General features: G+C 44.1%; 1 protein-coding gene across 1 annotated transcript; it reads right to left on the reverse strand.

Moving 5' to 3' along the window:
* Positions 1-1,211: 1,211 nt before the first annotated feature.
* On the reverse strand, positions 1,212-23,205 carry LOC110527355 (eukaryotic translation initiation factor 5B). Its single transcript, XM_090240178.1, has 22 exons — positions 23,046-23,205; positions 19,603-19,725; positions 19,381-19,447; positions 11,777-12,542; positions 10,050-10,264; positions 9,717-9,966; positions 9,533-9,619; positions 9,324-9,395; positions 8,936-9,234; positions 8,621-8,839; positions 7,941-8,008; positions 7,712-7,853; positions 7,343-7,474; positions 6,689-6,871; positions 6,301-6,462; positions 5,413-5,544; positions 4,611-4,742; positions 4,439-4,515; positions 4,144-4,308; positions 2,953-3,091; positions 2,677-2,838; positions 1,212-2,442 (listed from the first exon to the last, which is right to left on the reverse strand). The coding sequence occupies exons 1-22, from the start codon at positions 23,078-23,080 to the stop codon at positions 2,335-2,337; spliced, it is 3,735 nt and encodes a 1,244-aa protein (XP_090096304.1). The 5' UTR covers positions 23,081-23,205; the 3' UTR covers positions 1,212-2,334.
* Between the last annotated feature and the right edge of the window lie 583 nt (positions 23,206-23,788).

Consider the following 23,788-nt stretch of genomic DNA (forward strand, 5'->3'; position numbering starts at 1 on the left):
CCACCTCACTAATAACAGCATATGAAACCAGGGGAACTCAACCTCACTAATAACAGCATATGAAACCAGGGCAACTCGACCTCACTAATAACAGCATATGAAACCAGGGGAACTCCACCTCACTAATAACAGCATATGAAACCAGGGGAACTCGACCTCACTAATAACAGCATATGAAACCAGGGGAACTCCACCTCACTAATAACAGCATATGAAACCAGGGGAACTCGACCTCACTAATAACAGCATATGAAAACAGGGGAACTCGACCTCACTAATAACAGCATATGAAACCAGGGGAACTCGACCTCACTAATAACAGCATATGAAACCAGGGGAACTCCACCTCACTAATAACAGCATATGAAACCAGGGGAACTCCACCTCACTAATAACAGCATATGAAACCAGGGGAACTCGACCTCACTAATAACAGCATATGAAACCAGGGGAACTCCACCTCACTAATAACAGCATATGAAACCAGGGGAACTCGACCTCACTAATAACAGCATATGAAACCAGGGGAACTCCACCTCACTAATAACAGCATATGAAACCAGGGGAACTCGACCTCACTAATAACAGCATATGAAACCAGGGGAACTCGACCTCACTAATAACAGCATATGAAACCAGGGGAACTCGACCTCACTAATAACAGCATATGAAACCAGGGCAACTCGACCTCACTAATAACAGCATATGAAACTAGGGGAACTCCACCTCACTAATAACAGCATATGAAACCAGGGGAACTCGACCTCACTAATAACAGCATATGAAACCAGGGGAACTCCACCTCACTAATAACAGCATATGAAACCAGGGGAACTCCACCTCACTAATAACAGCATATGAAAACAGGGGAACTCGACCTCACTAATAACAGCATATGAAACCAGGGGAACTCGACCTCACTAATAACAGCATATGAAACCAGGGGAACTCCACCTCACTAATAACAGCATATGAAACCAGGGGAACTCCACCTCACTAATAACAGCATATGAAACCAGGGGAACTCGACCTCACTAATAACAGCATATGAAACCAGGGGAACTCCACCTCACTAATAACAGCATATGAAACCAGGTGAACTCGACCTCATTAATAACAGCATATGAAACCAGGGGAACTCGACCTCACTAATAACAGCATATGAAACCAGGGGAACTCCACCTCACTAATAACAGCATATGAAACCAGGGGAAGTAGCACTTCATATTTATTTTTCATAGAATTGAATTCAATGCATATTCCATTCATACCATTATCCAAAATATACAACAAGGCAGAGGGGGCAGAGTATGCAACTTCTATAAATATGTCTTTATTGATGTAGATTTTTTATTATCTTTTACATTTTGAACTCAAGTAGAGAGAAGAGGGACCGCCTATTTTGTCACCTAGTTCATTCATGGTAAAAAAAGGTCCGTAGGCACCAGTCGAACTGCGCTGACAGGGGGGCTGGTGATGGGTGGTGGTGATGTCAGAGAGGGAGGGGCTTTTTAAAAGGACCATAAAATAACTGCATTCAAGAAAAGAGAAAACACTGACAAGGTCGTATTATTCAGACGTCTAAAACTTCTGGTAAGAATGCCTCCCCTCTCCCCTCTTCTAATTCAGGCCTTTGGCGCACAGCTCCCCTTGATCCGTGATAGATATAAAGAGTTCAGCAAACTAGCCTCCATGTTGGCAACCAACGTGTCATAACAATAAGGTTCTCATTTGCATTCTCAGTGGAATGTCATTCTCCTTGCGACTTCCGGTGCCAACATGGCACCCACGGAAACTTGTCACACCCAGTTTGCTGAATTCTGTAGATCTGTGGTTCCGGTGAGGCCTGACCCAGCATTCTTCACTCCCACTCGCCCCCCTCTCCAGTCTCACCCCAGCCTGAAAACCAGAGTGATTACAGAGGGCAGGACTCCAGCAGCAGACAGATGTGGAGGGTGAGTGAGAGAGAGAGCGGCAAAATGAAAAACAAAACTCAAGATGATTCCAAACAACAGGCACGTTGGAATAGTGTGTGTGTTGATGCTGTCTAAACTGTCACTGTTAACAACAGCGGGAAATAGTTTGGTTTCTCACAGAAAAACACTGTTTCCCCTCTAAAAATACACTCCCCCACCCACCAGAGGGGAGGGGATGGGGGAGAGGGGGACACTGCACTGCTCCCAACATTTATGGATGTATGCATACGTGGGTGTGATGAACAAGTGTGTGTGTGTGTCTCTTTGATCAGGTGTCACATGATCAGTGGTGTGTGTGTTTGTGTGTAGGTGTGCTGCGGCCGCCTGAAGACATGAAGGTGTGTGCCCGTTCTTCCGTTCAGATGATTTCAAAAGTCTTCTTGAGCTCCATGATGAGCTGCCAGTCAGATTTGCCCATCTCGTCTCTGAACCAGTTCTTCAGGGCATCGATGGACGCTCTGGTGATCTGGAGAACAAACAAAAGACCACATTCAGAACTCCGAAGTCTCCCCATTCTCATTATGGTCCACTACTTCTAGTACAGAACCCAGTGTTGTTAGAGTTTGGGTACCTGCTGTCAGTACAATGTAACAGTGAGTACTGACAACATCTGATACACTGTGTTGACCTGAAAACCCACCACACGGTAATTTGAACTTTGAAAAGAAAAGTGTTGCCTTTCTCCTCTCTGTGACTGTACCTTGCTGACGAGGATGTCGGTGGCCTCAAAGTGTCGGCCGAACATCTTGGGTGCCTCTCCGGGGATCGGTTCGATCTTTATACAGATCTCCTGGCCCTTCTTGGCACTGTCCACCATCTTGTGGTTGATCTCAATGCTGGTCACGATGCCAATGTCCACAAACTGACAGGGAGGAAGTCAGTCAGATAATATTATTACACCGGTTTCTACGTCCTACAAAGATAGAAACAGGTCCCACAAACACACGCTGCACTCTACATATACACACACACTCACCCCCTTGCTGGGCACACAGAGTGGGGTTCCCTGTCTGAGGACCCCAGCCTCCACGTTGACTCCCATGACTATGGGGTCTCTAGAGTTGAAGATGAACTGAGGCAGGATCTTCAGCTTAGTGGGGAACACAGCAATGTGTCTGTGGAAAATGACAGAGAAAACAACTGTTGGTACACCACAAACCTACTGTCCTGTCTGGAAACCTAGCCCAGACATACCCCACGCCTACGGTCCTGTCTGGAAACCTAGCCCAGACATACCCGACGTCTACTGTCCTGTCTGGAAACCTAGCCCAGGCATACCCCACACCTACTGTCCTGTCTGGAAACCTAGCCCAGGCATACCTCACGCCTACTGTCCTGTCTAGAAACATAGCCCAGGCATACCCCACACCTACTGTCCTGTGTAGAAACCTAGCCCAGACATACCCCACACCAACTGTCCTGTCTGGAAACCTGAACCAGGCATACCCCACGCCTACTGTCCTGTCTGGAAACCTGAACCAGGCATACCCCACGCCTACTGTCCTGTCTAGAAACCTAGCACAGACATACCCCACGCCTACTGTCCTGTCTGGAAACCTGAACCAGGCATACCCCACACCTACTGTCCTGTCTGGAAACCTAGCCCAGGCATGCCCAACACCTACTGTCCTGTCTGGAAACAGAGCCTAGGCATACCCCACGCCTACTGTCCTGTCTGGAAACCTGAACCAGGCATACCCCACGCCCACTGTCCTGCCTGGAAACCTGAACCAGGCATACCCCACACCTACTGTCCTGTCTGGAAACCTAGCCCAGGCATGCCCAACACCTACTGTCCTGTCTGGAAACCTAGCCCAGGCCTACTGTCCTGTGTAGAAACCTAGCCCAGACATACCCCACGCCTACTGTCCTGTCTAGAAACCTAGCCCAGACATACCCCACGCCAACTGTCCTGTCTGGAAACCTGAACCAGGCATACCCCACGCCTACGGTCCTGTCTGGAAACCTGAACCAGGCATACCCCACGCCTACGGTCCTGTCTGGAAACCTGAACCAGGCATACCCCACGCCTACTGTCCTGTCTGGAAACCTAGCCCAGACAGGACAGGTGTAGCCTTCCAATGGGCTGAGTGTGGATCACTTGTGCTATGGCCTATGACAGCAAAACAAAGTTATGGTTGGTATCATGTAGTGTGTGTTCACATACTTGAACTCGTCCTGCTTGGCCTTCTTGTAGTCCTCTCTGTACTTGGTGAAGGCATCAAACAGATGGTAGATGATCTCAGCACTGAACACCCTGACCCCCAGACTATCAGCCATCTCCTGAGAGTCCCTCTCCACCTTCACATCAAACGCCAGGATCGTTGCATACCTAGAACAGGACAGCATGTATTTTTATTGTCCAGTTTACACAGATAGGGTTAATTACGCTGAGACAGTAACCAATCAAACAAATGTATGACAGGGTATAGAAAGGAGAGAAGACAGAAGAGGTCACACACTGTGGGTCATGCTCCAGCATAGTGGAAGCTTTCATCACGTCTTTCTTGTGGACTGGACCGATGTTGATGCCAGCGTACTGTTGGAGGAGACGGAAAAACATTAACCTTACAGCACAGTATCTCAATACTATATTGTAGTTTGATACGATGTGTGTGTGTGTGTGATACTCACAGGCACTTTGGACACTCGTAGGAACTCGAGCAAGGCTTCCAGGGATCCGAGAGTGGAGGCCTGGACGTACACACCCTTCTCCTCCAGCTTGATGGAGTTCAGAGTCTGTTTCAGCTCCCGCACCAGCTCATCCTGCAGGGGGATCATAACGCAGAGGATCTCAATACACTGTGTGTGTGAGTGTGTGTATGTGTACTAGTAACTAACTCAAGAGATGGAAAAAAAAGACAAGGAGAGGAAGCAGGGAGCCATTCATAACTATTGACATGTAGGTGGCAGAGGGATCCAGTCTAACACTATTGAGACACAGCCCTGTTTTCATACACAGAAGGGTTTCTTAAACTATGGATCGGGTTCCAAGTGGGTTGCGAATTATGAGATGACATCTATAATCCCACACTATTTCTTCTTCATTTGGGTGGTTGGAGGACGATTTGGGTCACAGGGTCAATTTCTCATTTGGGTTTCGAGCTGAACATTTTTAAGAACCTCTGATACACAGTACATTATAAACTGGGTGGTTCGAGCTCTGAATGCTGATTGGCCGAAAGCTGTGGTATATCAGACCATATACCCAGGGTATGACAAAACATTTATTTTTACTGTTCTAATTACGTTGGTAACCAGTTTATAATAGCAATAAGGCACCTCAAGGGTTTCTGGTATATTGCCAATATACCACGGCTAAGGCTGTATCCAGGCACTCTGCGTTGCATCGTGCTTAAGAACAGCCCTTAGCCGTGGTACATTGGCCATATACCACACCCACTCGGGCCTTATTGCTTAAATGTGCCAGTCTCACCCTGAGCACCGCCACCTCATCCTCCTTGTGGGCCACCAGCAGGGGGAGCCCTGCCAGGGTCTTCTCCAGATCTTTCCCCAGGATCTTCACTCCCTGGGCCGTACACACCTCCTTATGCTTCTCATACTGGTTCTAAAGAGGACAGGGGGTCAGATCATTCATTAATACTACCTACTGGTTCTAAAGAGGACAGGGGTCAGATCATTCATTAATACTACCTACTGGTTCTAAAGAGGACAGGGGGTCAGATCATTCATTAATACTACCTACTGGTTCTAAAGAGGACAGGGGGTCAGATCATTCATTAATACTACCTACTGGTTCTAAAGAGGACAGGGGGTCAGATCATTCATTAATACTACCTACTGGTTCTAAAGAGGACAGGGGGTCAGATCATTCATTAATACTACCTACTGGTTCTAAAGAGGACAGGGGGTCAGATCATTCATTAATACTACCTACTGGTTCTAAAGAGGACAGGGGGTCAGATCATTCATTAATACTACACACAGATCATCATTACTAGTGAAATGCAGTGAAATGTGTTGTTTTACAGGGTCAGCCATTGTAGTACGGCGCCCCTTGCTCAAAGGCACAGACAGATTTTACACGTTGTCAGTTTGGGTATTCCAACCAGCGACTTTTCGGGTTACTGGCCCAATGCTCTAACCGCTAGACTACCTGCTGCTAATTCTAACTTCCACCGTCAAATTATCGCTTAGTCTGCCATTGACATCAGTGAATGATTTAGTGAAAATGAGACGTGGAAGTTAGGATTAACCCCTAGCCAAGTCATGGACAGTATGACATTCCTGTTGAAATCAGCTCAGAACTGTCTGCTGCTCCTACAAGTGCTCTTTAAAATAAACATAAACATTTCCTCCATACCTTGACCCTGAGCTCCTTCATGGGTGGAGGCAGCAGCAGCCCCCTGATCTGGGTGACGATGGGTCCCTCCACCCCCGGTACGATGACGGTCATGCCCTCCCGGAGAACCCCGTTGATCAGGATCACGTCTATAGTGGTGCCCATACCAGGCAGGGCTTTCACCTGACGATGGACAGGGACACATGTTGAGTTTAATACAACATTAAGTGTTAGATGACGCAATGGTAATAACACTGACGCAACGGCAATGACACTGACGTAACGGTAGTGCGACTGGTGTAACGGAAGTTACCCTAAAATAACAGCAATCTAACCGTGACAACAAAAGGGAGGATTATTCTTCCTCATCCCCATAAACTGTGACAGTAATGTAGTAATTGTCCCTCACCTCCATGACCTGAGCCCTGAGCTCGTCGCAGTGTGCCAGGCGTCGTGCCAGCATGGTCTGGGTGAGCTCCACCAGCAGAGCGATCAGGTTGCCCATGCCGTCCCCGGAGTGGGCCGAGGTGGGCACCAGAGACACAAAGGTCCTCGGGTCCTTGTTCTCATGGAAGAGAGCTGCGTTCAGACCCTGTACGAATACACAATCAAATCAAAGTTCATTGGTCGCATACGCAGATTTGTAGATGTTAAGATGCAGTGAAATGCTTATGTTTCTAGCTCTACCAGTGAAGTAATGTCTAACACAATAACAACATACGAATTAAATGCAGATATCAGAACGAGCAATGTCAGAGACCAGAATATAAATATATATATACACATATAATAGTGTGTATAGACAGTATATCAACAGAAAAGGTCTGTACAGCAGTAGTGATATAGGATGAATCTTGACTAGAATACAGTATATACATATGAAGTGTGTAAAACAGTAGGTAAACATCATTAAAGTGACTAGTGTTTCATGTCTATGTACATAAGGCAACACTCTCTCAGGTGCAGGGTCACTCAGGGTTCACACAATAGGTGCATCGCAATAGTGAAAAGTGCTGTCAACGCCAAAACTCTTTCCCCCTCCGTTGTTCATATAGTTAGTGACCTGCTGGGCGAACTCCACGATGACAGCTTTGGCCCTCTCGTCAAACTCATCCTTGGTGTTCTTCTTCTGCTTCTTCAGTGTGGCCACCACGTCTGTGTCCGGACTCTTCTTCCAGTCGTACAGACGGTCAATCTGGAGTAGACATAGAAATGGAACGAATAGAAGGGACAAAAATACACGTCACATGGATGGGCAACCAACTAACTACTTGTGAAAAAAATAAAATACTTCCGCAAGCTATTGTAACCTGATAGCTTTATTCCCAGTGAATTGTGGGCCATTGAGTGCCTTTAATACATGCAAGTCCTCTACTAGACATCTATCCATCCCAGAGGTAAGCTATGAGCATGTCTGACCAGACAGACTGACCTTGTTAAGTGCTACAATGAAGGGACACTTCTTCTCCTTGAGCAGGTTGATGGACTCCAGGGTCTGAGGCTCCAGGCCGTGCATGATGTCCACCACCAGGATGGCTATGTCACACAGAGAGCTGCCCCGGTTCCTCAGGTTACTGGACACACAGACAGACGGAGCGAGACGCAGTCAGGACAAACACATTTAGGGCAGTGGACACACATTTTTCTGAATGAGGGTTTACCTGAAAGACTCGTGGCCTGGGGTGTCGATGATCAGCATTCCTGGGATTTTAATGGCCTCGTTGTTGAACTGAAGAGGAAACAATGAAATGATTAAAGAGCCATTAGACACCAACTATTTATTCAAATCCAATGCCATACAAACAATATTAGGAACACCTGCTCTTTCCATGGCAGACTGACCAGGTGAATCCAGGGGAAAGCTATGATCCCTTATTGATGTCACTTGTTAAATCCAATTCAATCAGTGTAGATGAAGGGGAGGAGACAGGTTAAAGAAGGATTTTTTTCAGAGGGTGAATGGACAAGACAAAACATTGAATTGCCTTTGAACAGGGTCTGGTAGTAGGTGTCAGGCGCACCGGTTTGAGTGTGTCAAGAACTGCAACGCTGCAGTGTTTTTCACATTCAACAGTTTCCTGTGTGTATCAAGAATGGTCCATCACCCAATGGCCATACAGCCAACTTGACAACTGTGAAGAATAGGAGTCAACATTGGCCAGCATTCCTGTGGAACACTTTTGACACTGTAGAGTCCATGCCACGACAAATTGAGACTGTTCTGAGGGCAAAAGGGGGTACAACTCAATATTAGGAAGGTGTTCCTAATGTTTTGTACACTCAGTGTACGGTCACTGTATGGCTGGGTCTGAGCTGAAGGGAGAGGAGCAGCAGTACTCACGTTCTTCACCATCTTGGTCTGCTCTACGATGGCCTCCAGCGGTACGTTAGTGGCTCCGATCTGTTGGGTGATCCCTCCTGCCTCTCCGTCCTGTACGTGTGTATGCCTCAGCTTGTCCAGGATCTTGGTCTTGCCTGTGTCTACGTGGCCCAGTACACAGACGACAGGGGAGCGGAGCTTGTCCAGGTTTATGTTCTTTATGTTCTCTGCTCGCCGTTTCTACACAGGAGGAGCACAGAGGGAACAACATTACACTTCCCTACCATTTAGCAATGTTGATAGGATGTGTGTTTGTGAGTAAATGTGTGAGACTACCTCAATACGCTTCTTGGCCTTGTCGTAGATCCGCTCCTCTTTAGTGCGATCGTCATCTGAGTCGCTGTCACTACTGGACTCTGAGCTCTCCTTCACTCCCTTCCTCTTAGTGGCTGGGGCCTGCTGCGTTGTGTGAGGCTGACTCTCCTTCTCTTCCTCCTCACTGTCCTCCTCTTCGTCATCCTCTTCCTCCTCGTCCTCTTCCTCGTCGTCCTCCTCTTCCTCCGGCTGTGACGAGGGTTTCTGTTGGGGCTGCTTTGGTGTCTCTGGCTTCACCTCAATGTGGACCGTCTTCAGCTCTGTAGAGGGAGAAGAGACGTTATGTGAGGTGTAAGCCACCAAGCCTTTGGGAGATATTGCTAAAAACCTAAAGTCTGTCCTGTCTTACCGTTGTCCTGATCGATGGTCTCAGCGATAGCCTCCCAGTCATCAACTGCAGACTCAGCTTTCTGCTCTACCTCTGGGGGGAGGGACAGGAAGACATGACACAAAATGTGACTGAGGCAATGAAAGTTGTCTGGCGTTACACCCAGATCTGGACAACAAGCGGAGGACATTAAGGCAGGCTCCGTCTCCAAGATCTATGGTCCATTTTACCTGCTGCTACTTTGGGAGTTTCCACTGCCATCTGTGAGATGATTGGCTCTGCCATCTCCGACGTGGGTGACATGACCTCTGAGATCTCTGACCGGGGAAGAGGAGGAATGAGGGACGAGGCACAAACAGATAGATGACTTTGCAGTTGGACATGTATTTGATGTGGATTGGAAGAGGCTGTTACCTTCAGGGGTCTGTGCTTGTTGGGGCTTCTTTTTCCTCTTGTCTCCGTACACTGGCTTCTTCTTTGGCACCGAGTCGTCTTTGGATGGCACTTCAATACCCTGGGCCTTCAGGAGTTCAAGTGTGGCCTCTGCCCGGGCCCGGGCCTCTTTCTGGGCTTTGGTCAGCAGTTTGCCCTCCTTCTTCAGCCTCTCCTTCCTCTCTTTCTCCTTCTGTTTCTTCTTCTCCTTGCGCTCCTGTTCCAGACGCTCCTGTAGGTGTTACATTGAAGAGGTCAGTGGGTAAGAGGTCAGTGTGTGTGTGTATACAGTGTGTGCGTGTGTGTGTGTTTAACCTGCTCCAGTCTCTGAGCCTCCTGCTCTTCCAGGCGACGCAGGTTCTCCTCTTCCTCCTTCTTGGCGCGCTCCTCTTCCTCCTTCATGTGAGCCAGAGCCTCCTGCATGGCTTTCACTGTGGCCTTGCTGGGTCCCTTCTTCTTCTCCTCTTTCTCCTTGTCCCCCTTCTTCTTCTTCTTGTCTTTCTTGCCCTTCTTGTCTACCCCTTCCTCTTCTGAAGTAACAAAAATACCCCAGACAGAAATCAGTCATATTGCATGTAACTGCACAGTAACGCCACTTAACTACTTTGAAAACATTACCATTGGGTTCATTCATTGTTTCCACCACATCGGCAGCAAATGGGTACAGAATTAAGATGAGTAGACTTCTACTATTGTAACTGCATGCAACTACACATTAACCTGTTGAGTGTAGGGGGCAGTATTTTGATGTTTGGATGAAAAACGTACCCAAATGAAACTGCCTATTTCTCAGGCCCAGAAGCTAGAATATGCATATAATTGTCAGATTTAGATAGAAAACACTCTAAAGTTTCCAAAACTGTCAAAATATTGTCTGTGAGTATAACAGAACTGATATTGCAGGCGAAAACCTGAGGAAAATGCTACCAGGAAGTGCCTCTTTTTTTGAAAGCTCCCTGTTCCATTGCATGCCTTCCCTCCATTTAAAGGGATATCAACCAGATTCCTTTCCCTATGGCTTCCACATGGTGTGAACAGTCTTTAGACATAGTTTCAGTCTTTTATTCTGAAAAATGAGTGAGAACGATCACATCGCGTCAGTGGATGGCTGGATGCCAGCAGAGTTTTGCATCCGCAACAGCTTGGAGCAGACATTTTCTCTCGCTCTCTCCTATTGAAAAAGCTACGGTCAGGGTGAAATATTATCAATTATTTATTGTAAAAACAACTTGAGGATTGCTTATAAAAAACATTTGACATGTTTCTACGAACTTTACGGCTACTATTTGGAATTTTCGTCTGCCCGTCATGACCTGCACGAGCCTGTGGATTTCTGAACAAAACGCGCCAACCAAATGGAGGTTTTTGGATATAAAAATAATCTTTATCGAACAAAAGGAACATTTATTGTGTAACTGGGAGTCTCTGGGAGTGCAAACATCCGAAGATCATCAAAGGTAAGCGATTCATTTTTATTGCTTTTCTGACTTTCGTGAGCAATCTACTTTGCTGCTAGCTGTTTGTAATGTTTTGTCTGCTGAGACAGATGTCCTCACATAAACGCTTGGTTTGCTTTCGCTGTAAAGCTTTTTTGAAATCTGACAAACCAGGTGGATTAGCTACGCTGTGTTTTGCTATATTGCACTTGTGATTTCATGAAAATTAAATATTTTTTGCAATTTAATTTGAATTTGGCACTCTGCCAAATGATGTTGACGAAAATGATCCCGCTAACGGGATGGGTGCGCCAAGAAGTTAACAACACGTGTATTAGTATGTATTATGGATCCCCATTAGGTGCTCTTCCTGGGGTCCAGCAAAATTAAGGCATGTAACAAGCTACCTTGAAGTAGAAATCTGTTTGTTTCCTTCTCTTACCATTAATTGCTTCAAGCACCTCATCGGCAGCTAATGGGTACAGATAAGCATTTACACATTCTTAAAATGAAAGTAGTTCCTACATGGCATATGGGCAACTCATTGTAAAGTGTCGCCGTTTAGGCTGTGGAATGGATACAATATAAACCAATTGTAAATCTCACCCTCTCCTTGAGGATCAGCCCCTTCCTGATCTTCAATCTCTGCTGCTGCCTCCGTCTCTGCTGCTGGGGTTGGGGCTGCTGCTGGGGTTGGGGCTGCTGCTGGGGCTGCTGCTGGGGCCACCGCTGGCTCACTCTTCTTCCCTACCTCTTTCTCTTTCTTAGGCACTGCTGCAACCTCAATACTCCCCTCTTTCTCCTCCTCCTTCTCCTTCTGCTTCTTCAGCTTAGCCCTGTCCTCCTCTTTCTTCTTGCGGTCTCTCTCCTTCTTCTCTGCCTTCTTCTGAGCTGCCGTCTTCATCTTGAAGGTTCCCTCCTCCTCTTCCTCTTCTTCACTGTCTGCCTTGGCTTTGCCCTTCTTCTTCTTGCCTTTCTTTCCTGCCTGCGATGCGTCAAAAGAGTCGTCATCATCTGAATCATCCTCCCCTCCCCCCTCTCCTTTCCTCGCACCTCCATCATCGTCCTCCTCTTCCTCGTCCGAGGCCTCCTTGTGGCCTCCTTTCTTCCCTGCCTTGGGTTTCCTCCGGGTCCGTGAGGCGTCGTCCTCCGAGTCTGAGCCAGCAGCAGCAGCAGCAGCGGGGGCAGCAGACGTCTTCTTGTCCTTCTGCTTGTCTTCGTCTTCCACGTCACCCGTACCAGAAACCTCTTCGTCGTCCCTGTCGTCATCCTCCAGGCTGGCTCGCTTGCCCTTCCGCGTCTTCTTCTTCTCCGCTTTGGTGGGCGGCGGGGGCTCGACGGCACTCTCGGGGTCGTCTGTGGCGTCTGGTTTCTGTGGATTGCGGAAGTGATGAGTACTCCATAGAAGCATGTGCTTTGCCAAACAGGGTCATTACATAAGCAGATTAGCATTGGGCTATAGCCTGGTATAGGGTCATTACATAAGCAGATTAGCATTGGGCTATTAGCCCAGGGTTTCCGGTTAGAAAATGTGGCGCCAGACATGACTGGACCCATAGGACTATGCATTGGGTGCATACCCTGACTAGGCATCCACTCACATGCCCAGAATAACAGTCATCACATTTAGATTATGGGAATTCATTTTAACAGAACATGCAAGTCAAGGATGCAGTGACCTGTGTCCTTCTTACCGCGCACATTGAAGATGTTAGAATATCTGTCCACATGAAGTTTTCCTCAGCCAACAAGACGAGTGACGAACAGCAAATATAGGAAGCGAGTTTCAAGTTTGGGGAAGCTATTTTTCTCAGGAAAAATGCACCTTTATAATAAAGCATTCCATGAATCATCGCATTAGCAGACTTATAGTGGGGCAAAAAAGTATTTAGTCAGCCACCAATTGTGCAAGTTCTCCCACTTAAAAAGATGAGAGAGGCCTGTAATTTTCATCATAGGTACACTTCAACTATGACAAACAAAATGAGAAAAAAAATCCAGAAAATCACATTGTAGGATTTTTAATGAATTTATTTGCAAATTATGGGGGAAAACAAGTATTTGGTGAATAACAAAAGTTTATCTCAATACTTTAGTGTACCCTTTGTTGGCAATGACAGATGTCAAATGTTTTCTGTAAGTCTTCAAAAGGTTTTCACACACTGTTGCTGGTATTTTGGCCCATTCCTCCATGAAGATCTCCTCTAGAGCAGTGATGTTTTGGGGCTGTTGCTGGGCAACACAGACTTTCAACTCCCTCCAAAGATTTTCTATGGGGTTGAGATCTGGAGACTGGCTAGGCCACTCCAGGACCTTGAAATGCTTCTTACGAAGCCACTCCTTCGTTGCCCGGGCGGGAGTGTTTGGGAACATTGTCATGCTGAAAGACCCAGCCACGTTTCATCTGCAATGCCCTTGCTGATGGAAGGAGGTTTTCACTCAAAATCTCACGATACATGGCCCCATTCATTCTTTCCTTTACACGGATCAGTCGTCCTGGTCCCTTTGAAGAAAAACAGCCCCAAAGCATGATGTTTCCACCCCCATGCTTCACAGTAGGTATGGTGTTCTTTGGATGCAACTCAGCATTCTTTGTCCTCCAAACACGACGAGTTGAGTTTTTACCAAAAAGTTATATTTTGGTTTGATCTGACCATATGACATTCTCCCAATCTTCTTCTGGATCATCCAAATGCTCTCTAGCAAACTTCAGACGGGACTGGACATGTACTGGCTTAAGCAGGGGGACACGTCTGGCACTGCAGGATTTGAGTCCCTGGCGGCGTAGTGTGTTACTGATGGTAGGCTTTGTTACTTTGGTCACAGCTCTCTGCAGGTCATTCACTAGGTCCCCTCGTGTGGTTCTGGGATTTTTGCTCACCGTTCTTGTGATCATTTTGACCCCACGGGGTGAGATCTTGCATGGAGCCCCAGATCGAGGGAGATTGTCAGTGGTCTTGTATGTCTTCCATTTCTATGGAACGTCTACGTCTATGTCAGATACGCTTTTTTCTTTCTGTGCACGTAAAAAAAACTTGGCCTTTTATAAAAACACATTTCATGCAATTCTACTACACTTTATATGACTGCAGACATTAGCAGAATCTTTTTTTAAATGACAAATGACAGGGTAGCCTACTCTGCTGACACGGACAAACAGATCAATAAAACAACGTTGTCCATAGAATAGGTCTACCAGAAGGGGTGACAGAATATGAAATTATAGTCCAGAAAACAAACTATTAAGTGACACTGACACGACAATGATAGAGAGTGAATATGAGCAAAGCACACTCAATGGGGATATGGCCGATGTCTCTGCTGGTGCCAATAAGATAGGCTATAGGCCTACTGTTGTTCGCTCAATTGAGTCTTTTCATTGTCTTCTCTATACAGCAATAGACATGCATCTTTCCAAACCATATTTTCCCATGATTGAATTTGGAAATATTCCGATAAGCCTGGCTGCGCCTCTTTTCATTGACAGTTATAACTCAACAATAATCTATTTGGCATTTGCCACGTGTGCTGCCTTTCCTTATTTCTTTCTGTATAGACAGGAGTAGGCTAATTAGGGTATAGCATTTTAAATGTACTTAGGGAAACCATAGCATTCCCTAGCCTTATCACTGTGCATGAGCCTGTCAATCTACTATCCCCCATAGTAGAAAAGTTGACCTATTCCATTGGTCAGTTTGTTGAGATGGAAAGAGTCCAAACAGACTCTGGGACAGTTGTAGGACGATAGATCCCAAATTCATACAACCAGTAGGCCTCGGATTGATAAAACATACTTTAAAAAGCAACAAGTCGGGCGCAACAGATCAGAACATTTAGTTTAAATGTTTATAAAATATTATTTTTTAAGATTATTAAGTCAGCAATGTACACAAGGCAGTAGGCGGGAATGTGCATTTGGCTACCGGACAATGAAAGACAGTTGATAACCAATAGAAAACAAGATAAATAGTCTACTGGTTTCAATGGCATATGGAAGTCTGAATAAAATATTTGCCTCCACGTATATGTTCGGATTCTGCCTAGTCGACTTTGAAGCAAGGTAAAACACGCCCCATAATATGTAGAAAAACACGCCCCATAATATGTAGTAAAACACGCCTCATAATATGTAGTAAAACACACCCCATAATATGTAGTAAAACACGCCCCATAATATGTAGAAAAACACGCCCCATAATATGTAGTAAAACACGCCCCATAATATGTAGAAAAACACGCCCCATAATATGTAGTAAAACACGCCCCATAATATGTAGTAAAACACACCCCATAATATGTAGTAAAACACGCCCCATAATATGTAGTAAAACACGCCCCATAATATGTAGTAAAACACGCCCCATAATATGTAGTAAAACACGCCTCATAATATGTAGTAAAACACGCCCCATAATATGTAGTAAAACACGCCCCATAATATGTAGTAAAACACGCCCCATAATATGTAGTAAAACACGCCCCATAATATGTAGTAAAACACGCCCCATAATATGTAGTAAAACACGCCCCATAATATGTAGTAAATCACGCCCCATAATATGTAGTAAAACACGCCCCATAATATGTAGTAAAACACGCCCTATAATATGTAGTAAAACACGCCCCATAATATGTAGTAAAACACGCCCCATAATATGTAGTAAAACACGCCCCATAATATGTAGTAAAACACGCCCCATAATATGTAGTAAAACACACCCCATAATATGTAGTAAAACACGCCCCATAATATGTAGTAAAACACGCCCCATAATATGTAGTAAAACGCGCCTCATAATATGTAGTAAAACACGCCCCATAATATGTAGTAAAACACGCCTCATAATATGTGGTAAAACACGCCTAGTAAAACACGCCCCATAATATGTAGTAAAACACGCCTCATAATATGTAGTAAAACACGCCCCATAATATGTAGTAAAACACGCCCCATAATATGTAGTAAAACACGCCCCATAATATGTAGTAAAACACGCCCCATAATATGTAGTAAAACACGCCCCATAATATGTAGTAAAACACGCCTCATAATATGTAGTAAAACACGCCCCATAATATGTAGTAAAACACGCCCCATAATATGTAGTAAAACACGCCTCATAATATGTAGTAAAACACGCCCCATAATATGTAGTAAAACACGCCCCATAATATGTAGTAAAACACGCCTCATAATATGTGGTAAAACACGCCCCATAATATGTAGTAAAACACGCCCCATAATATGTAGTAAAACACGCCTCATAATATGTGGTGAAACACGCCGCATAATATGTAGTAAAACACGCCGCATAATATGTAGTAAAACACGCCCCATAATATGTAGTAAAACACGCCCCATAATATGTAGTAAAACACGCCCCATAATATGTAGTAAAACACGCCTCATAATATGTGGTAAAACACGCCCCATAATATGTAGAAAAACACGCCCCATAATATGTAGAAAAACACGCCCCATAATATGTAGTAAAACACGCCCCATAATATGTAGTAAAACACGCCCCATAATATGTAGTAAAACACGCCCCATAATATGTAGTAAAACACGCCCCATAATATGTAGTAAAACACGCCCCATAATATGTAGTAAAACACGCCTCATAATATGTAGTAAAACACGCCCCATAATATGTAGTAAAACACGCCCCATAATATGTAGTAAAACACGCCCCATAATATGTAGTAAAACACGCCCCATAATATGTAGTAAAACACGCCTCATAATATGTAGTAAAACACGCCCCATAATATGTAGTAAAACACGCCCCATAATATGTAGTAAAACACGCCTCATAATATGTAGTAAAACACGCCCCATAATATGTAGTAAAACACGCCCCATAATATGTAGTAAAACACGCCCCATAATATGTAGTAAAACACGCCCCATAATATGTAGTAAAACACGCCCCATAATATGTAGTAAAACACGCCCCATAATATGTAGTAAAACACGCCCCATAATATGTAGTAAAACACGCCCCATAATATGTAGTAAAACACGCCCCATAATATGTAGTAAAACACGCCCCATAATATGTAGTAAAACACGCCCCATAATATGTAGTAAAACACGCCCCATAATATGTAGTAAAACACGCCTCATAATATGTAGTAAAACACGCCCCATAATATGTAGTAAAACACGCCCCATAATATGTAGTAAAACATGGCCCATAATATGTAGTAAATCACGCCCCATAATATGTAGTAAAACACGCCCCATAATATGTAGTAAAACACGCCCTATAATATGTAGTAAAACACGCCCCATAATATGTAGTAAAACACGCCCCATAATATGTAGTAAAACACGCCCCATAATATGTAGTAAAACACGCCCCATAATATGTAGTAAAACGCGCCTCATAATATGTAGTAAAACACGCCCCATAATATGTAGTAAAACACGCCTCATAATATGTGGTAAAACACGCCTAGTAAAACACGCCCCATAATATGTAGTAAAACACGCCTCATAATATGTAGTAAAACACGCCCCATAATATGTAGTAAAACACGCCCCATAATATGTAGTAAAACACGCCCCATAATATGTAGTAAAACACGCCCCATAATATGTAGTAAAACACGCCTCATAATATGTAGTAAAACACGCCTCATAATATGTAGTAAAACACGCCCCATAATATGTAGTAAAACACGCCCCATAATATGTAGTAAAACACGCCTCATAATATGTAGTAAAACACGCCCCATAATATGTAGTAAAACACGCCCCATAATATGTAGTAAAACACGCCTCATAATATGTGGTAAAACACGCCCCATAATATGTAGTAAAACACGCCTCATAATATGTGGTGAAACACGCCGCATAATATGTAGTAAAACACGCCCCATAATATGTAGTAAAACACGCCCCATAATATGTAGTAAAACACGCCCCATAATATGTAGTAAAACACGCCTCATAATATGTGGTAAAACACGCCCCATAATATGTAGTAAAACACGCCCCATAATATGTAGTAAAACACGCCCCATAATATGTAGTAAAACACGCCCCATAATATGTAGTAAAACACGCCTCATAATATGTAGTAAAACACGCCTCATAATATGTGGTAAAACACGCCCCATAATATGTAGTAAAACACGCCCCATAATATGTAGTAAAACACGCCTCATAATATGTGGTAAAACACGCCCCATAATATGTGGTAAAACACGCCCCATAATATGTAGTAAAACACGCCTCATAATATGTGGTAAAACACGCCCCATAATATGTAGTAAAACACGCCCCATAATATGTAGTAAAACACGCCTCATAATATGTGGTAAAACACGCCCCATAATATGTAGTAAAACACGCCCCATAATATGTAGTAAAACACGCCCCATAATATGTAGTAAAACACGCCCCATAATGTAGTAAAACACGCCCCATAATATGTAGTAAAACACGCCCCATAATATGTAGTAAAACATGCCCCATAATATGTAGTAAAACACGCCCCATAATATGTAGTAAAACACGCCCCATAATGTAGTAAAACACGCCCCATAATATGTAGTAAAACACGCCCCATAATATGTAGTAAAACATGCCCCATAATATGTAGTAAAACACACCCCATAATATGTAGTAAAACACGCCTCATAATATGTAGTAAAACACGCCCCATAATATGTAGTAAAACGTTGAGGGTTCAAACAATTGAGTAGCTATACGTTTTCAAAATGCATACTGCCTCCAGCTCAATGCAAAGGGATGTGTGACGCCTGTGATGAAGCCTGCCTTCCGTTTCCTGCGCATTTGAATGTCGAATGGGAAGCACGCTTCAATTACCAGTAGAGAAATAAAAAAAATAGCAGGTATTTTTAATTGTGGCCACAAAAATGTTTTCATCACACGATTGCATTTACAATTGTTGTGCAATGATTGGGTTTATAAAAGCTCTGTCTGACAGATGATGCTAATTAACCCATAGAAAGAATAAGCATGAACGGTCAAATGTATTTACATTAATTGGTATTTCCGTCAATGGGCTAAAATGCATTATCAGCTTTTCTAATTTATTTTTTTATGCCGGCTATTACTGGCAAACGGAAACCCTATTATAACCTGGTATAGGGTCATTACATATGCAGATTAGCATTGGGCTATAGCCTGGTATAAGGTCATTGCATATGAAGATTAGCATATGGCTACACTTCACCTTACTGCCTTTAGCTCCTGTGGTTTCAAGAGACAGTTCCTCCAGCTCCTTCAGGATGTCGTCTTCACTGTTAAAGATCAAATCATTATGATCAAAACACAGTAGGCTGCAAAGTCCAAGGCAAATGTAGAAATATTTCCCTCCAACAGTTGGTTCTTATTTCCATAATTATTTTAAAATGGAGCATTCATTACTGTCGAAGAGAGAGAAATAAAGACTTACTCAAAATCATCTTTCTTTTTGTCTTTCTTCTTCTTGGCCTTTCCTTTACCTTGCTCCTTGGAGGCTCCCGCTCCTTCGATTTCTGCTGCTAGGGCGTCAAGGTCGATACCACCGTCTTTGGCACTGAAACAAAGTCATGCAAATCACATATGATGCACATTACACATGGTAAAAGACAGCATTATCAAGCATAGCTGGGAACCACATGCTTCTTTCTCCATGCAGATTTCTGCCATATGCTATGTTACAAAAAATTCAGGCTTACAGGCTGACTACACCGCTCTCGTCACGTGAGCGAGCATGCAAAATAAATGTAGAAATCTATGTTATTCAATTATCGCGCCAACGAGCATCTGCGTTGCCAAGGGATAAAATAGAAGTAAGTTCTATTTGTGACGCAGATCGCGCTGCAACTCCTGCCTCTCCCATCTCCCTAATTGGTTTACAGAAGCAGATACCCACGTGCCATCTCCTCATTGGTTATACCCACGAGGGTGACTGAAAGACGAACGAGGTCAGTGGCGGTAATGCACCTAATTTTTAAAAGTTGCCAATCGCATTATAAAGTCAAGAGAAGAAAAGGCCTAGAAGGAGGAGAGATGACTAGAAAAGATTCAGTTGACCGTTTTATGTGTAGATTAATTGGCGGAGTAGAAAACCTTGTGCATTTCAGGTAAAATGCCAACTGAATGTTTACATCCCAGGACAAATTAGCTAGCAACAGCAAGCTAGCTAAAAAGGACTAATTAGATAGCATGTGTAAGCTAGCTTGCTAGCTAAATTGCCATAAATGTTTCATGCTTTTCGACCTGTCCCCAAATTAATATAATTGGTTCAGAGTACTGTTTTGATATTTTAACCTTTGTGTCGTGATCGCGTTTGGTGTGGGGGGACAAAATACATTTATGCACGATGGCACACGCGCGTAGCCGGTTTGGGTTCCGTGTTAGCAGCAAAATGATACAAACTTTTACTAATGAATGTGTGGTATTTCAAATATTTGCAGCCCTGATCCAATTAGCACATTTCACGCAAATATGATTTTCATATCCAGTCCAACAAAAAGACAGACCCAGTCAGTCAGTCAGTCTGACAAAAAGACAGACCCAGTCAGTCAGTCAGTCCGACAAAAAGACAGACCCAGTCAGTCAGTCAGTCTGACAAAAAGACAGACCCAGTCAGTCAGTCAGTCCGACAAAAAGACAGACCCAGTCAGTCAGTCATTCCGACAAAAAGACAGACCCAGTCAGTCAGTCATTCCGACAAAAGACAGACCCAGTCAGTCAGTCATTCCGACAAAAGACAGACCCAGTCAGTTATTCTGACAATAGACAGACCCAGTCAGTCATTCCGACAAAAGACAAACCCAGTCAGTCATTCCGACCAAGACAGACCCAGTCAATCATTCCGACCAAGACAGACCCAGTCAACAGAAAATGTTGACAGATTTGAAGGCTTTACTGCGGTCCTAAAATGACTCGCTGGTGGCCACAAATCAACCCTGACAGTGGGAAGTGTGCATCCAACAAGAACAACACCACCACCTGAATGGCAGCTGCACACTTGACACTGTTATGCCTTCAGTCCCAAAAAAATGCAAAACTAATTCTAGACCTTCAGTCTTATGTCAGATGGGTGAAAACGAAAAGCAAAAATGAAAGACAAACAACGTCAGTCCCTAACCTGTAATGACCATTATGATCATCTCAACTACTAACCATCCACACCACAATAACCTTACCTGAAGCAGCACATGGATCTTTGAGACTAAAAGCCCTACATTTGCTCAGCTTCAGACTTTATACAGAGGGTGAGGCTAACCTCCTTGCATGCCTGTTGCATCAGCAGTGGAAAACACCTCTATGTTAGAATGAACAGGGCCCAACCCCGGGTGAAACACACAGGGTACACAGTGCAGACACTCTTGCCTCTGGGTAATAAAATCATGAAGAAACAGCTGATAGACAGAATGTTGATGGAGTTATCCTGTTCTATCAATGTTATTCCTTTCACTTATTTACCTGTAATAACTACTATGAATATTGCTTATATACAAGTGCCTTTAGGGTTAGGGGCTAGTGGTTGTTTCTGGACCAGACCTGTAATAGTTGTTGGTTATGGGGAACAGAGGACCATAGTTAATCAAGCTTTAATATCCTTCCGCCATTGCTGTTCAGCGCCATCTTTAGCCCTGGCCTGGTATCATCTTGACCTCACAGCAGAGTTGACTGGAGCAGGAGCAGGCTGCAGATCAGCAGTATACAGTACAGGGGGTGAGAGCTCACCATCACGGCAGGTCAGTCAATATATATCCCTCAATAATCAACTTAAATGCCAGCACGACACTTAGCCTACTGTCGCTCTGTCTATTATCTGTCAAGGCTCATTCCCACAGTCAAAAGCAGACACCTGGTCATGACTTACAAAGGGTGGATAAGAGTGCCTATTACAAGTAGCGAGTGTAGATTTGTGCACTTGGCAGACACGCATCCGTTGTAGGGCTATGTCGTAATAAGACGTGAGTCAGTGTCAATTGACATCTCTATTCAGGAATGCATCATAATATATGAACAACAACATTGGTTAAGACTTTTGGTCGTAAAGCCTAATACTTGGCAATGGAAATAGCATATATATTCTAGCCATTGAGATCAGTATACTGCTTTATTCTGAAGCACCCCCCCTCCCCCCCAAACCGAGGACAACAACAAATCTCTAACTGGGGTATCAATCGCAAATGACCATGTTTACTCACACGGGGTAACAGCCATTGGATGAATACTCAAGCCATAGAGGCGACAGTTGGGACAATGAATGAGGGCCCTTTCTGACAGCACAATGAAAAGGGATGATGTTGCAGGCATGGGGCATAGCCAGGCTGGAGGTCCTCACTTGTGTTGTCAGTGACTCAAAGATTCAGCAATAGTTCGCTGACAATGTCCTCCTAGAATTGCATCATGTATAGCTAGTTATCTGCGTTTCCCTATTAGTGGACGAGCAAGCTAGCTAAGTTAGATAGCTCACGAGCTAATGTAAATTAACTTCATTATGTGACTGCATGGAGTCTGGCTAGCTGGTAGTAGGATGCCAATGTAGCTGCATAACATATGCTAGCTAATAGCGAGAATAATAGGTTTCATGTCTCTGTTGTTCAGCATCAAGTGTGTTTATACAAGATATAAATTGGTTAATTCATTGTCAATATGAAAGGTAGAAAACAAGTGCGCGAGGATAACGTTAGCTTATGAATAAGCCCGAGACGGGAGGCCTAGCCAAGGCAATCTGCCGCCACATGAAACTCATGGCTTCAGTATCATGCTAATGCTAGCCAGCTCAGCCTGTCCGACTAACGTTAGCTAGCTAACAGTTATAGTCATAGAAGTCTGTTGCATACATCACAACATTCTCAAATCGTATGACACACGGGCCACACTATCATGTACCTGTCATCGCCTGACTTTTTCTGTTTCTTCCCCATTCTCCTTGTTTTTATTTTTATCCACAATGTTCAGCCTCGTTGTTCGCCGATACAGCACATATGGTTGGTCCAATGGGGGTTGTTCACACATCCTGCGCAGTTGCAGAGCGTTTTCTATTGCCTGTACTGAAGTGAAGGGCATCTTCACTGCGCAAACTGCGCAGGTATATTGGAGTAACACATTATTAATAGTATTAGTATTGTGACAGATGTAAAGAAAAGTGTTGTTTTACAGGGTCAGCCAGTAGTACGGCATCCCAGGGGCAAATTAGGGTTAAGTACCTTGCTCAAGGGTACATCGATAGATTTTTCACCTTGTCGGTTCAGGTATTCAAACTAATAACCTTTCAGTTACTGGTCCAACACTAAACGCTAGGCCAAAGAGTTTTATAATCAACCCAAGATAGACAGAAGCATGTCATTTCCAATGAGAGCAACTTAATCATAGAGGGCACTGTGCAGAACAGGCAACCGGTGGGCAGAGCCAAGCACGAGCTAGCGAGATCCTATTGGCACGTTCTAGCATGTATTTGCATATTTCAGTTAGGGAACGCCACTGTGTGCGTGTGAAATAAATCAATTGGCATTTCGCCCTTACACTCCTTCTAAACAAAGCTATTTTTTACAACTTTGGCAAAGAGTAAAGTCTATAAAACTTAGTCCACTCTGTTCGTAATAGATTTTAGTTTTGGGAACAGAAAACGGTAT

This window comes from Oncorhynchus mykiss, chromosome 7, assembly GCF_057628025.1.
Source record: "Oncorhynchus mykiss isolate SJ-2025 chromosome 7, ASM5762802v1, whole genome shotgun sequence".
Lineage (NCBI taxonomy): Eukaryota > Metazoa > Chordata > Actinopteri > Salmoniformes > Salmonidae > Oncorhynchus > Oncorhynchus mykiss.